Source organism: Alligator sinensis, unplaced genomic scaffold (genome assembly GCF_000455745.1).
Source record: "Alligator sinensis unplaced genomic scaffold, ASM45574v1 scaffold492_1, whole genome shotgun sequence".
Classification (NCBI taxonomy): Eukaryota; Metazoa; Chordata; order Crocodylia; family Alligatoridae; genus Alligator; species Alligator sinensis.
The window spans coordinates 988,150-1,003,846 of record NW_005842186.1 but is presented as its reverse complement, the minus strand read 5'-3'; the positions used below and the strand labels follow the sequence as shown (position 1 = coordinate 1,003,846).

The window sequence follows — 15,697 nt, the reverse complement described above, 5'->3', positions numbered from 1 at the left end:
TCCCATCTCCTTGATGGTTTTGCTGCTTGCAAGATGTAAGGAGTGAGGCTTGGTTTGTGGTGGAAGCTGGCTAGCACAGTTGTTGTGGGAAGCTGATAAATGCTGTGAATCGTCAAAGAGATGTTTTTCCCCTTCATTAAATTTTGCTGGAAGATAAACCGTGCACCCCTTCTCCCCAGATTGGTCGTTTGGCCCCACCTCCAAATAAACACAAGATTGATTTTTGAATCTCTATTGTAAATTTCAGTGGTTAATTTTTGGATTCTGTGAATGTTGGAATTTGGAAGCTGAAGATGCAGCGACCACCGTTTTCTTGTTGCCGCAGCTGTTTCCATAAGAGGGGCTGGAAAATGTTTGTGTAAAAGGAAGCAGGCTTTCTCTGCCTGATCAGGACACTGGCTTTTGTTAAGAGCTGATAGAAACAGCTGCACAGGGAGCCATTTGCAATGTATAAAACTCATGCTACATAAACATGAGTGCGATCTACTGGCATATTATCTGTTAACTCTATTTACATATATGCAGACAACAAGCGCTCCTGTAACAACAGTCAGGAGCAGCTGCTAGGGTTACTGATTTAAACTGAGTGGGTGGAGGGAAAGAGGGATCCTGGATTGTATTATTGTTCAGAGATATGGTCAGGTCCTGTCTATTTCCTAATGCTAAGTCTACTGCTAATTGTCACATATTGAGCCCTCATTAGCGAATTAAGCACCATTCTGTATCTTTCCTCTTCTTTCCAACAGCTTTGCAGCCTCTGAAGAGTGCAGAGAACAAAGAAGGTAAGGGGCATTTTCTTTTTGCCATCGGCATTTGCCTGTAGGGTCCATTGGAGGGAGAGCTGCCATTTGGCAGCATACACAACTAACTGAACACCTGATGAACCAGCACAGCTTCCCACTGAAAGCTTTAATACAGGGGCCAGCAGCCTACAGCCCGTTGGCCAAATCCAGCCATTTAATCCAGCTCTCAAATGTGGCGCTTCAGTGGTTGGAGCTCTCCCGGTGCTGCGGTGGCAGTGGCTGGGTCCGGATGCTTGCTTACCCACTTGCTTGTAACCCAAGCTGGATCATTCTGTCCCACACCCTGAAAATGCTACCAGGTGCTGTGCCAGTGTAGTGGGAGGCCAACCTTTCTGGCAGGTGTGGCAGAAGGTAAGCCCTGAGCCCTCCCCAAGTGCCACTCCAATCCCCTTCCCCTGCCTGCTCTGTTGCTTTGCTTTCTGCTCCCTGCCCCATGCTTCCTGTCTCATCCTTTGCACTCATAGAAGTTGCCCATACCCATGGTGGTGTGAATACTGCAGGTTGGCCACCCTGCTCTACTATATGGTGTTGAACTCTGGCCCTTCTGATCTTTCAAGCAGCTTTTCCAAGGCTGTGGAACCTGTACTGATGTAGCTATGCAGAGACAGCTGTGTCTGCAGCCTCCTCCCTTCCTCCACTCCAAGTGGAGAGTCTGTTTTCACCATCAGAAGGGTTTTTTTAGCTATGCCACCTCCACAACAATATAAACCAAACTGAAAGAGGCCTTCTTCTGTGACCATAGCTGTGCGTGGCCGTCAAAGCGACACCGGTTGAGCGCTGATGTTTTCACACCCTTAACCAACCTAGTGATGCTGGCAAAACTCTGTAGTGTGTTTCTGGTCCCAGTCCCTTTATCTCCATGGTGTTTGCATCACCTCACTGCTCTGTGTCACCCTGCTGTGAATTTATTAGCAAGCTATTGGCTTTCACTGCCAGCTAAGCTATGAAGATGTTAAGTTAGACCAGAGCTAGCCCTGGTCTGCGCCCCGTACCCCTTGACACCGCCCCTAGCATCGATCCATTTCTGCTTAGCTCCATTTCTTTGTTCATAGACTTTCAGCCACTTTTCAGTTCACATCAGTGATTTTATCCCAAGACAATCCAATTTTCCAGTAAGACTTTTAGCTAAGTTCAGTAGTATCATCACTAAAATCCAAGCACATTATTTTTCTCTCTATTGCATTTCCATCATCCATTGATTTTGTAATCTCTTAGAGAGAAAAGTCAGGTTGGCTAAAATGTATTTTTTCGAAGTATCTAGTGCAGCTTCCCTTCCCTTCCTGCCATATTCATATACCACACTTATCAGTGTAGTGTCTGAGCACCTGCTAGGAGTGTATTAAATGTACAGAAGATGGGGAGGTGTGTGATTGTCTTCAGTTCCTAGGGGAATTCATTCCAGAGTCTCAGTCCAGCCTTCAAGAAAACTCTGTCTCCTGCACGGATGAGTTGTTGCCTTTGTTAGAGGAAATTCCACTGTGTCTGTTGTGAAGCGTGCAGCCGTGTTTTGCATTCCAGAGCCGTAGACAATCCTTTCAGTGTCCTGGGCCCTAGCCAAGGAACACCTCAGAGATAAGAATCGAGCCCTTGAATATGAATAAAAATTTTGCAGAGTGCTGTTGTAGAGAGGTAGAGGGCAGGTTTGAAGGGCTTGCAGGCATGTGCGGGACTGAGATGTGCTGCAGTGCTCTGGGTTGGAGTTTCTTATGTGTCAAAGGCTTTATGACAAAACATCCTGCCTCACTGTAGTCTAGCTGAGAGGTGTTGAAGGCATGACTCGCTGATGCCAGGTCCCTGTCTGCCATGGTGGGCTGGTATTGCCTAGCCAACCAGAGGTGCTAGGAAGCATTAGGCAAGGATACGATACGAGGGCGTAGCATCAGTAAAGATCCCAAGACTATTTTCCAGCAAACGAGACTGCACTATGGCTGTCAATTCATCCATGCATTTTCCTCTGCCCATTCACATGGCCTGCTTTTTGCTCAGGATCTGTTTCAGCCTATTGCTCTTCAGTCATGAGCTTATCTCATCCAAGCATGGGGCCATCGTGGATGATGGATCCATTACGCTTTAGCTGTTCAGTGACTTTTTTTCCCTCCCATTAACGTCTATTATTTCACTATTCCTAGCAGCTGGGCCTTTGAAATAGTCATTATCAAGACTGCTCTTCATTGCGTTTGGGAAGATTAGAACTACATATGTTCAAATGATTGTTACTTTGAAAGTTCTCCGTGATGAAACCAAACGTGTCCCATGTGCTCTGAGGAGGAGATTTCCACAGGGCAGCTAGGGGCTGAATTCTCAATAAAAATCAAAGGAAACAGGGTTCCTGACTGGCTGATAGCTCTGAAAATCCTCATCCTGAATTAATTAGACAATGCCTTTAAAATGAAGGGTCCTGCTCAGCTGGGTTGCAGAGTTAGATTTTTTTTGTATATTATCACACCTACTCTTTGCCAACTTATTTTCTTCCTGGGATCTTCTCAGTGGTTGAAACACATTTCCTTTCTTGTTCAAAGCAGATGTTTTAACTGAGGTTTGGTCTGTCAGCCATTGTTGAGTCACCATTAATTTTTCCTCCTCCTTCGTTATTAATGGCCCTGCTTTCTCTCTGGTGCTTCTTTTCATCCTGAATGATTAATAAAAAGCCTTTTCTTACTTCCCTTCACACCTTTAGCTAGAGGACTAACTTGCCTGGCTTTTTTTTCTCTTCTCTCTCTGGCCTTATCTTTTCCCTGCAAGCCTCAGCAGATTGCATGTGCTTGTCTTCATTGCCTCCTCACTTTTCATCTCCCATGCAGATTGTTTGCTTAACCCTCTATCTTTGAGGAGTCCCTTTGCTTGCTCTTTGACTGCTTTTTCAGCAGAAATGTAGCCTGAATAATGGCCTCTTGTAGGATTCTCCTGCTGCTTTATTCTTTTTTCCCCTTCTTCAATCCTGTGCAAGGAGCTTTGAAAACATGCACGCATGCTCTGTCTCTGTCCAGCCCATGCTTCATGGGCAGAATCAACCTCTGGGAAAAGGGGAGTGGTAGGAGATTTCTTAGCACTGACTCTGAACCATCTCTCTACTTGTTTAATGGGGACATCAATGTGATACCACTAAAGCACGGACCTTTGGAAATGCTGGCTACAGCATTAAGCCACTCTACCCCATCTGGCTGCTGCTGCTGCTTCTCGTTCTCCCTGTTGTGGTAGCTTATAAGAAGAAGCCACTCCAAAGGAGGAGTGAGAATATGGCTGATAGCAAGGTTGCCCATTTAATTGAGGATGGATGGAAGAATCCTTATATATAGGCACCGATCTCCAAGTTCTGGTGTTAGTGAACTGGAGAGCAGGCTTGAGGCACCACAGAAAGGGGCACTTCTTACTCTACTTGCCAGTCACTTTAGGCATATGTGGCTTTAGTCCCAAAATTTGGGGTCTGCACTGAGGTATTGGTGCCCTCCAGTGCTGGGTGCCCCGTGAGAAGGAGGGCAGCATGAAGCTTGCAAAGGGAAACCAGGCCCTCTTTGCACTACAACCAGAAGCCTGGTATTTGTACCTGCAGTCATGAGTGCCCTGTGTCCTGGGTGTGATCCTGGCACGCAGGATTCAGCTGTCAGACTGGGGAGGCTTCCAGTTGGGGAAACCTCTGCTACATTAAGAATATCAGTTCCTCTGGCGTTACCCTGGGGGTGAAAGCATGACCTTGTCATTACGCTCCATGCCTGGCAGCCAGGGCTTCTGACTTACTTCTTGCTTCAGTCACAGGGTGAATGAGGTCAAGGCCCTTAGCAGGTTGTACATCAGTTTTTCCACAGGTCTTGACCTAAATTCAGCAGTGTGCAAAGTTCTTTGAGCTCCTTGGTGAGCATTGGCTGTAGAGGGCCTCTGTCTTATAGTCCAGAAGAGTGGCTCTGAGTGAGAGAGAGGATGGCAGATGGTGGCCAACCTTCCCCTCCTCAGACCCTGCCAGGACTCCAGGCCTGGACAAAACACTGTTTACAGGAGTCCTGGTTTCATCAGCTACGCACAGGAATGTGCTGCTCCATGAGAATGTCCCCTCTGGGGGTGCCCTCCCTTTGCTCTCTCCCATAGGCCATGCAGAAGCAAGTAGCTAGAGGATTCTTCTGTGAGCCCAAGGGACTAGAGCAGTGAGATTCACTATAAATATGAAATCCAGATATAGCACTGCTAACATCAAAGTCAAGAAGAGAAAGGCATGCCCCTGTGCTCCAAGCAGTCTGTGTTCAGTGGCCCTGATGTCACAGCTGGGAGCACATGGTGGCAGGTGGCTTTTAGTAGAGGACCCTGGGCAGCAGCCACCTTGTGCCAAAGGTGTTTTTGTAACCTGCTGCTCCCAGCTGTCTGTCAGCCAAGCAAAGAGTCATCAAGCAAATGCAACATAAGGTGGGCTAGAGTGAGGGGTGCCAGGTAGCAAGGAGGCTGGCATTCCTCTGAGACAGACTGGTATCACAGCTGGGTAGGCAGGGCTGCTCTGCTTCTTTAGATGAGTTGCCAGCCGGGGGCTATGATGGAGCTGGCACTCCAGCTGCTTGGGAAGGCAGCTGATAATGCACCAGTCACCCATCAGCAGCTCAGGCAGAGCCAGGGACAGCGTGGGAGCCTGAGTTTCATCTCACTGATGCTTCCAAGGGGGAAAATCAACACGGGGTTATGAAAGCCCATGCAGCACAGAGAAGGCCTGGCCTTCAAACCGACACCATGAGTCACGGCCGGTTAATTGCATGACTGTCAGCATATCTGTGCCAGCATTGTGGGACTGAGGTTTACGTCACCGCTTTCCGTCTGGGTTGCTTCTGTCTGCTCAAAATATGCCCCAAACCTTGTGACCACTTGCAAAGCCTAGCTCTGAGCCTGCTCCTGTTTGCCCAGGTGTCACTCCACTGGCTTCATTGGAACTACTTCTTATTTATGCCTGTTTGAGAGCTGAATCGAGACCAATGGTTCATTTCCTTCTGGTTTTGTGTCTCTGGAAGTATGTAGTGCCACACCACTGGTGACTGAGTGCTCTGCAGGGAATGAACTTGGGGATATAAAATAGGCTTCTCTACTGTTTGGTACCTGGTAGGGAACAGGCAGTGACAGATTTCCATGTATGCTACAGTCTATATTATAATTTAGTAACACGATTAATTAATAACACATTAATTAATGTTATGTTTACATTATAATATTCATACTATATGTAGATTCGTTTTTTAAATGGGGTGCTATTAAATTATGAAAACCTGCAGAGGTTTAAAGAGTTTCAGAACCACTAGAGAGCCCATGCCAACCACTAATCTACATGGTAGTGGTTGGCATTGGCTCCTTCACTACTATCCAGACACACAGGCCTCAAGGATAGGCTTATTTAAATTTTGCACAGCGTGGAGACATGGGTCACAAATCCAGTCCCAATTGCAGTGAGTACATGGGCAAGATCACCTGAGAATGGATAGTCTTCCAGTGTCTTCCCACAGTTCCCCACCAAGGAACTGACAAATTTGCCAGCAGTTGACTGGGAAAAACTCCTGGAGAATAAGATTAAGTCCATCTGGAGTCTCAGGTGGAAGAGGAGAGCTGCAGTGTGACCGTCTCTTACCTTAGCTCTCATAAGGCACTTGTGTGGCATTTCAGAATTGGCATTTTGTTTTTAATGTTTTTAGCCAAAAACCCAGTTTCCCATCATTTTGTCAGGAAATATTCAGTCAATGTGGTATGACCTCCACTGGTTGCCCAGGCTGCTGGGCCCTTTGACAAACTTGCGTCTAGAGAGGGCTGTGCTCTTTGCTCCTCATGGGAAGATCTCTCAAATTCTTTGTATAGTCTCCTTCCTCTTCCCCAGCCTCCCATGGCAGGTCAGTTAATTTTGTATTTCTTCACCAATTTTTATTTCTTTTTCAGACAACGAACAAGAAATTGCCTGACAGGAACTGGAGCTGCACAAACAACACCTGGTGCCACAGCGTAGCAGGCAGCATACCTTCAGATTCTCCCATGGGGATGTACGATAGGGAACACAGGATCTTATGAACAATACATCCCAGCCCTGTCAACCCTCACTACATATTCTGCCCGTAGAGACAACAGGTCACCATAAACCCATCCCCTCTCCACCCACATGTACTTCATAGACCTGGCTATGCTACTAGGTTGGTCTCATTTTTCTGTAGATGTCAGATAACTCTTCATGCCTCACCAGTTTTTCTCTTCCAGGCTTATGAAGCCCAAAATCCAGTGGGCCTGCTTCTCTTGAAGGCTCAACAGCACTAGTGCAGAATGGGTACCCCATACTCTTATTCATGACTGTTCACACACGTTTTGCACTGTGTAAGTGACGACACGGATGTAGAGCAATGGGGAATCAGGCTTACTGGGGGAGCCTAGGCAGTGACTGGAACCAGGCTCTGGCCTGCAAGGTGTTTTAACTCGTGTTTATATTTAAGGATGTGTTCAAACTCTTTGCTGAGTCAGGTCAGAGTGCCCAGCACCTTTCCTGAATGGAGCCCCAGTGCCTTATTTTGGCACCAGATGTCAATGTCTTGGCCTTCATAGTGCATAAATAATGCAAGAACCAGTTCTGCTGCTGCTCTCCTGATACCCCTGAGAACTGCAGCCCTCAGATCCATCCTGCCCAGGGAGGTCCTCCATGCTCGCAACCCCCGGCTTGCCAAAGCCTCTGCTCTTCCCCCTCATATCATCATGGACCAAGCTCCAGGTTGTCCCCACATTCCAAATTCAGCTTTTAAAAAAGCATGGAAGGGATGAGATGTCTTCCAGCGCACCCTAAATACAGAGACCCTGAGAATCATTTTTTCTCCCCCTCCAATCGGCCTTCCTTTCCATCACCTCCGGGGGCCTGAATTCCAACCACAACAACTCTCCTGCATTCAGCCAAAGGGAGTGTGGGGATAATGGAACTGTCTGCCCCCAATGTGCCTTTAGGGATGAGATTCAGTGGCTCCTTCCCAAATCTCAAGACCTGAGGAGATGAAGAGTGGGCTGGACAAGTTCTTTAAAGCTCCATGGAGACAAAGAATCCAGATCCAGGCAGAAGAAGAGATGGAGACAGGCCCAGCAGGGCCTTGGAGGATCAAGTGCACGAGCTGGAAAGTAAACTTCATGCTCGTAGCCCTGGTCATGACAGAGGCACAGCTCCGGAGGTGCATTATTACTCATAATGTTGTAGCATGGCAGCCAGCAGTTCTGATTGTATTTTCTTCCTTAAAGCATGTGGGGACAGATCTGTTTCTGAGATAACTCCATTAGGAACAATGGTGCTATGTCAGGGGTGGGTTTTACCTAGTGGATTTTGTCAGGGGTGGGGTGGGGGTGGGGGTGGGGTAGAGGAGACTTCATAGATCTCTCCTCCTTGTGCCCATCATCAAAGGGGTCAGTAAGACCCCTTGTCTGCCATCATCAAAGGGGTCAGTAAGAAGGTGAAACTGGATGTTGTACCTGCCTAAAGTCAAAGTTAGGAGGGGGACCTGCAGGTCGGGTGTAGCCCTCAAATACACAAAATGACAAGGCACGTGCTACTTTTTTGAGATGCAGAAGGGAGATGGGCATGGGAAGTGATGGGGTGTTTTCCCTGGAGAAGGACACTAGCTACAGGTAGAGTTAGTTTTCCATGTTTTTAATGGTCAGAAGCAACGACTCCATTTTTTTCTACAGGCAAGTCATCCTCATTGTCTGCTCTGCCCACTTTACAAGCTCCTAGAGGCTGGTCTCCATGCCAGTAAGGTCAGTGGTACCTCTTCCACTGGCAGCAATGAGCAGTGCATGAGGCCCTGCACATTTCAAGGTGCCTTCCCTGTTGCCCCTAAATGCTGTCAGGCCAGCCAGTCTGTTCCAAGGCTTCTGGCAACCATTTTGAAGCTGAGATTTCCTGTGAGCTGGTGCCACCAAGTTGCATGTTTAGTTGGGGAAACCAAAAGTAAATGGAAATGAATGAAAAATGCCCTGTGGTTTTACATGGAGCCTGCTTGTGTCCTTGTGTGTTACCTATTGGAAAAGTTAAGTTAAAGGAGAAGCTGGGGATGGATAATGATGAGAGAATCCAATGAACCTTGGAGGCTGACCTGTCTTTTCAGCCCCACAGATGATCCATAAGGATCAATGTGAAGCCCCTGAATGCAGCTGAGAAGGTAGAATTTTAACCTGCCATCATTGTCCATGTGATGGATAAATACAGCTCCAGTTTATGTATGGGACTGCCAGTGGGGCATGTTTCACTGGCTTTAAAAGCACCATGAGCCACCTTTGCAGCTGGTGTAAATTAGGGGTGAATCCATTCACTTCACTGGAAATACATTTATTTACACCACCTGAGTATGGTGGCCTGATGCCTCTTATAGATGAGGTTGGCAGTGCTGCCTATGATTGAAGGTTGCCTGATGCCCCTGTTTTCAGATCCTGTTTGCAAGTGCCTATGATTTTACCCAGCTTTAACCTTCTGACCTAAAATGTGCTTGCTGAGTATCTGCCTCGGACTGAATTCTCTTGATAAATTTCAAGCAGAATCGTTTAGCCATTTCTGAGAATCAGGCATGGGGAAAACAAAGTTGCTTTGCTCCCTTACAGAGATTGGTGACCTTCTGAACAATGGTGTCACCAGCCTACTTTGCACCAGGCACTTGACACTTGATGGCCTTCATGTCAGGGGTGTGCCTTTTGCCATTTCCATGAAGAACCTGCTCAGATTTGTCCTTGTTGCAGTGAAAATCACAATTTACACATACTCAATATAAATGTCTTTGGTTGCAGCAGCTAAAATTGTCCAAAGATAATCTCTCTTTCTACGCTTGAGTCTCTCAGAATGCACATGCAGTATTGACCCAGGGTGACTGAGTGTGCCCCAGCCCAGGGACACCAAGTCAAAGCTGGTCTGGAGTCTCCCAGGTGCTTTAGGCACTGGGACTAGGAACAAGGCATCTGTCTCTTCTGTGTGCTGAAGGATCACCTCTGGCACTTAGCATGGAGGATGAAGCCAGTAGATTAAAAGGCAGAGAGGACAAACATGGGACTGGTGGGTAGGGAGGGGAGTAGACTGGGGCATGCTTGGTGAGTGGGACTGGAGGGGTCAAACAACGTGGGAAAGGGACAGGATATTTCAGGGAGCCAGGGGAACTGGGATCTGGAAACTGGAGTTGGAGATTGGGAATGAGGACACTGAAGGTCAGGTACTCAGAAATTTACTAGACTCAAGGTTAACTCAGCACTTAATTTTGCCCCTTTGTGCAGATACATTAGGATGCCAGCTTTCCTTACATGGCCACATACCATTTGTTCCCCTGGAACTGGTTTATACCTGTAACAGAACAGAAGTTGGCTGAAACTGGCTTAAGATAAACCTGATTGGATGTAGTATTAGATTTAATTGATTTAGGTCAACCCAGTTTATGGAACTCCTGTCCCAGACTTAAGGGAACACCCCCCGCCCTGGGCAGTGGATGAGGCATGGGTCCTATGAGAAGAACACGGTGGGATCAGGCAATTGGAGCCTGTACTGTAACATGTCTGCAGTGATGATGAGTCAAATGTAGGTTACACAAGGAGCCATAAGTCTTGCCTTAACTTTTGAGGGCTTGACTTAGCAGCTTTGATAACATTCTTGTTTTGTGTGTGCGTGTTGATTAAAGACCTGGGTAGGCTCCCAGCCCTTTGAATTAAGAGATCTAAGACAAAGTTATTCGGGGCAAAAAACAGAAGCAGAGCCATTTAAGCTGCCTTCACAAGTAGAAACTTAAAGGGAGGCGCTAACGTTGGGTGGGTGTCAGCATTGCCTGGCCAGCCTGTCCTATGCACAAATCTTTTAACTCTAGCTACCTGCTATTTGAGCTCAGACTAGGAAGCGCTGCAGCCTTTGGCACTCATCTCTGGTCCTGCTCAAGCAGGCAGGGGAGTCATCACTGGGCTAAAATCAATGGTTTCGTGTTGGGGTATTTTTAATTATTATTTAAATTCCAGAATCTGGAGTGTTTTGTGCCTTGACAAGTATGTTTAGAGAATATAAATAAATGCTTAGATCTTTTTGGACAGAGTTTCCTGGGCCTGGTTTATATGAGGGATTGGAGTGCGAAGCCCAGTAGACCTCCTTGTCATCAGGCAGAGGCATCTCCAGTCATAGAAAGGCCTGAACTGTATAAATCATTAACTGAAAGAAAGACACATTTCTTAAACTCTACTGCAGTCCCACAGGAGGTCTTTTCTAAGGAGCAAGCTGTGTGCCGCAGCCCTGTCAGATTCTGTGGGCAGCCTGTCTCTGGGGAATTTATCAGTCAAGTGCAAAGAAGGGCAAGTGTCTAAATATCTGGCAGAGCCAAACATAGTCCAGGGATTCCCAATTCCAGGTCTCAGTGACCTCATTTGCTGGCAGGGCCTTTTGGCCATAGCGAGCAGGTCCCATCCCTCAAAAATATCCTTTCCCATGAGTTTTGGGTATGAGAGGGTGTGCCAAAACACTGACAACAAGAAACATTTCAGATTTAGGCAACCAAAAACTGAAAATGGTATCAGAAAATAAGTTTAAAAAATGGAGGTGATTGGTTTAGGCAGCATTTTTTTAAGTTAAGAAATCTGAACACTTTTAAGGATGATTTAAATGAAAATGAAAACTTTTTCAATTTTGTTCAAATGTTTCATGGGAATAAAAGCCATTTCCTAACCAACTCTACTCTTCTTATATAGAAGATTACCACAGATGGGAGTATCTGCTTTTATAATATGTGTCCAAGATTGCTTATGAAGGATAAGGGAGAGGAGAAAACGGCTTCTGGGAGTGATTTCTGATTGTTTCCCATTTTTTATCATCCATTAAGTCTCTTCTAATCCCTGTTACAATCTGGCTCAGTTTTTTGTAATATCCATCACTCTAATAAGCAGGACAACGGCAGTGTGATTGCTTGTGCGTACAGAGTGGGGAGGGCACAAGATATATTTGAGGTCTTCCAATAAGTGAGATGCCTTCTAATGAACATCTGAAACCCCTGGGAAATTTCTGCGTTGGATTCATGAGAGATTCTAAGTGTGGCACAAGGAAATAAGAAACCCTCGTCCCTTCTACTAACCTGATCCGGTCTCTTCTGTTCCTTTGCCCATCTATCAAAGGTCATCTCAGCCTAGCACTCCATTAACTCAACCTCAAGATGAACAAGGAAATCCCAAAGACTGTTAACTAGAATGGTGATTCAGATTAGCCCATAATTTGTCTATTCCCCCAAAGGAAATAATATATGAGCATGTCTGTCTTACGTAGGTCAGTGTTCAGTGAATGAGATGTGACTATATTCTCCTAACGGTGGAGCCTGCGGGGCTTTGACAGGGAGGCTAGTAAAGAAATAGCTGAAAGCATTCTAGGGAACCTAAAATAGGAAGCTTTGGTTGATATTGCAGTGAGGTTAGTTGGCCTAGTCCTGATCTCCCAGGGTTATTTGTTCATATCCTCTAACCACCATTTCAATTAATTTTACTTTGGCTGTTAATAATGAAAATCACTGGTGAACATGAACGTAGAGAACTTGATCAACAGTGTGAGAGACATGCATTATTCAGAGGACTCTATGAGTAAGGCCAGTAGGGAATGGTGCAAATCAGGGCCAAAGAGCATTGTTGGAGCAGTGGAGAGGCTGAGGAAAAGTAAAGTAGAAAGTGAAACGTGAAGGAGCCGTGGGTCTGGATTGAGGGGCCTTGTCAGTGGTGGGTGAGGCCCAGGAGCTACGATACAGGATTAAGGTAAGATCTGGATGAAAAGTACTGCAGGTAGGGTGACAAGTGCTGAACAAGGTTGGGAACTCTAGAGCAGGCCTTTTGCTAGTCAGACTGAGGGTGCTTTGCTCATGTTCTGGTTTTGTGCAGTCGGAAAGGTGTTGCTGCATGTCTGGATCACAGAGCAGAGCGCAGAGACTGAAGTATATGAGAAACTCATTCAGCTCCAGCCTAGACCAAGCCCATTTCAGCACACACTACAAATCCCCCGTCTCTTTGGATTTGCATTGGAAAGTAAGGAACTGTATGTGGTAGGAAAGGAAAATGAGCATATCGATCATGTTGGAAACCTTGCAGTGGGTAATGGACCTTGGGTGCTCACGTGCTTGCAGCCTATGGACAGATGGTTCCCAGCTCCCCAAGGGCAATGCAAGATCCCAGGCAGCTTGGCAAGACCCAAACGTGTCCCCTCTCCTCCCTCTAACCACATGCCACTGAGCCTGCAGATAAGGGAAAGCTGCATGTGGGGAGGATTCATCCTCCATTCCACCTTCCTGATAAGCTGCTCCCTTCTCTCCCGCTCTCAACTCCCATCTCCACTGTTGCCTCTGCACCTGATGCCTTGACAGGCTCATCCATCACCCAGCACCAAGCATGGAGAGAAATCACTTCAGCTGAGGCAGGCGAGAGAGAGATACCTGCCCTGAAAATTCCTCTTTATTTTAATAACTAGAACAGCAGAATAAAGAACAAATTCCTGAAGGGGCATTGTATTTTTCATACCTGATGGAGCTTTTATTATGGGTAGATCAAGCCGCTCTCTCTTGTTCAGTCATGCAATGTGGTCTCCCTCTCCCTCACCAAGTAGTAGCAGAAATTGTCATTATCACCTTCCCTTGTTCCAGTTTGAATTTGTTTCTCTTCTATCTAGTATCTCCCAGCTAGCGGGAAGGAATCCACCCCCTCTTTCTCTCTGGGAGCCAAAGTAGCTCTCTCTTGTCTGTGCTGAAGGGTTCATACCGAGAGCACCTCTGGTTTCTCATCTGCTTCCTGAGACAGGAGGAAGCTTGTTGTGTGGCTTAGTCTGCTTAATTTTTTGCCCTGGTGAAGGGATTTGCCTCAAGTCTCACTGCAAGTCAATGACAGGGTCAGGAATTGAATGCACGTTTCTTGAGTCCTGGGCTTGGGCCGTAGCCACCGCACCGTGTTGCCTCTGTAACAGGTCACGTGAGCGAGCCAGTGACCAGGTGGGAGAGGATATTATGTTTTCTCTAGTGTTTGATTGCTACAGGCTTCTCCATGGTAATAAGATGGAGGTCTATATCAAGAAACCATGGCTGTTTTGAGGAAACAGGGAAGAGGCGCATCCTTTCAAATGACAAATCAGTGGAGAATCATGGTGCCTGTTTTGTAGCTTCCACAGTTGAGCTGGAACCTTGTGCAGCTTTGTGTGGTTTTCAGCTTACCCGGCTCTGTCGAACATGTGTGCCATAGATAGCACGGTGTTTTCCTGTGTGTGGCCATTTAGGGAGGGAAAATATTTGTTGACCCCTGAGTAGCTACTGTGAGCACCAACAGGTACAAAATCCAGAACAAAATTAGACAGCGGTATAAAGAAAACCAATTGTGGGTTGAAGGGTATAGGTTGTGGCCTTGATCTAAAGGTGAAAGCAGTCAACTCTTGTGGTAGAGTCAATATATTTTATTAGACCAACTAGAAAGTTGCAAAAACATTATTTGCAAGCTGTCAGGCTCACATGCCCTTCCTTAGGCAAAGGAGAATGCAAAGCTTGTAAAATTTCTCCCAGGTAGAAATGAAACTTCATATTGCAGTTGTGGGTTGAAACACCTCACATGTGCATCACAATCCCATAGGTGAGGCAGCAAGCATGAGGGAAGCTTTCCTTAGTGCTTTCCTAGCATAGTCTCTTGTCTCGGTATTTCCAAAAGTGCTCTTCAGTTCTCATGCAAGCAGGTGCCTCAGTGCAGGATGCGTATGAGTGAATAAAACAGAATCTCTTCGTTTTGATGGTCTACCCCCTGGCAGCAAACGTTACCCTGACATTTTAGCAGTCTGCATATTACCTCCAGGGCCTGGGAGTCCAATGTCATGGCCTGACATCTGGCAACAGGCAGATATTTTGTCATTACACACCAATGCAGTGAAATCACATTCTGACATAGAGCTGGCTCTTTCCAACAGCCTGCCTTTCACACACCAGCTCTTGAACCAGAGGACAGCAAATCTCTGTCTGAATGACAGCAGCATGGCAGAGACAGGTACAACATATGCCACACATGCAGGATGAGTCTGGAGATCTGACTGGGATGCTGATGCCAGGAAGGGGGAAGAGGAAGGGCTAAAGAGGTGGGAGCAGGCCACCTCTGGGGAGAGGGGACGATTCTAAATCACCTGCCGATATTGTAGCTGGGAGAATATTATTTTTAGCTGTCCTTCCCGGGCGCAAAGCCAGGTTTTGCATTTTAATAGAAAAATATTTCTAAAAGTGAGACAAGTTAAAGCCTGCAGGTATCAAACTCATATTAGAGAGGGGATGGATGGTTATTTCATTTGTGGGGCTTGATATATGACCTGAATTAAGCTTTGGTGCAATTTTTAAAAATGGCCATGAAGTGCCATTAATATAATTTACCACCCAGGCACTATGCCAGGGCCTGGGGAATACGGCCAGCAGAACGCCCCTGCCACTGCTCCCCGCCTTTGCCCTTGGCCCCGTGGGAGAAGACAGGAAAGAAGCTGACGTGTGGGACTGAGCTTTTTCACTTTGCTCCTCATTGCTTGTTAAATAGTTCTAGTGGCGCAGGACAGGATGGCGGGGTCTGGAGAATCAGGGGTGAGATAAAGGGGAGGGAGTGAGGTAAGAAACCAAGGGATGGAATAAAGAGAATGTATGGGGGGAAGGGGAAATCATGGCTCAAACCTCCTATGCAAAGGCAGAGGTTTCAGTCCAGCCCAGACAAGGAGCAATGCAAAAGCAGGAACATGTATCAGCTGGTTGGCAGCCTGGGTGTTAGGCTGAGCCCAGCTCCAAGTTGTCAGTTCAAAGTTATTTTAAGGGCAGGATGAGCTATTGCAAGTGCTGTGGAGCAGCTGCCCATATCACAGTGAGGCTATCCTGAGCTGATTGGCAGGCTCAGCAGTGGAAGAAGGGACCAGGATCATTGACACCTGTGCTGCT

General features: G+C 46.7%; 1 protein-coding gene across 2 annotated transcripts in view; it reads left to right on the top strand.

Annotated features, from left to right (window-relative positions):
• Window positions 1-8,101, top strand: part of CD276 (CD276 molecule) — a 48,202-nt gene extending 40,101 nt beyond the window's left edge. For both annotated transcript variants that reach the window (XM_025207176.1, XM_006026265.3), the window contains 2 exons: window positions 747-782; window positions 6,696-8,101. In XM_025207176.1, coding sequence (XP_025062961.1) covers window positions 747-782; window positions 6,696-6,718 — 59 coding nt within the window. In that variant the 3' untranslated portion in view covers window positions 6,719-8,101. The remainder of the gene's footprint in view (window positions 1-746; window positions 783-6,695) is intronic.
• The last annotated feature ends 7,596 nt before the right edge of the window (window positions 8,102-15,697 follow it).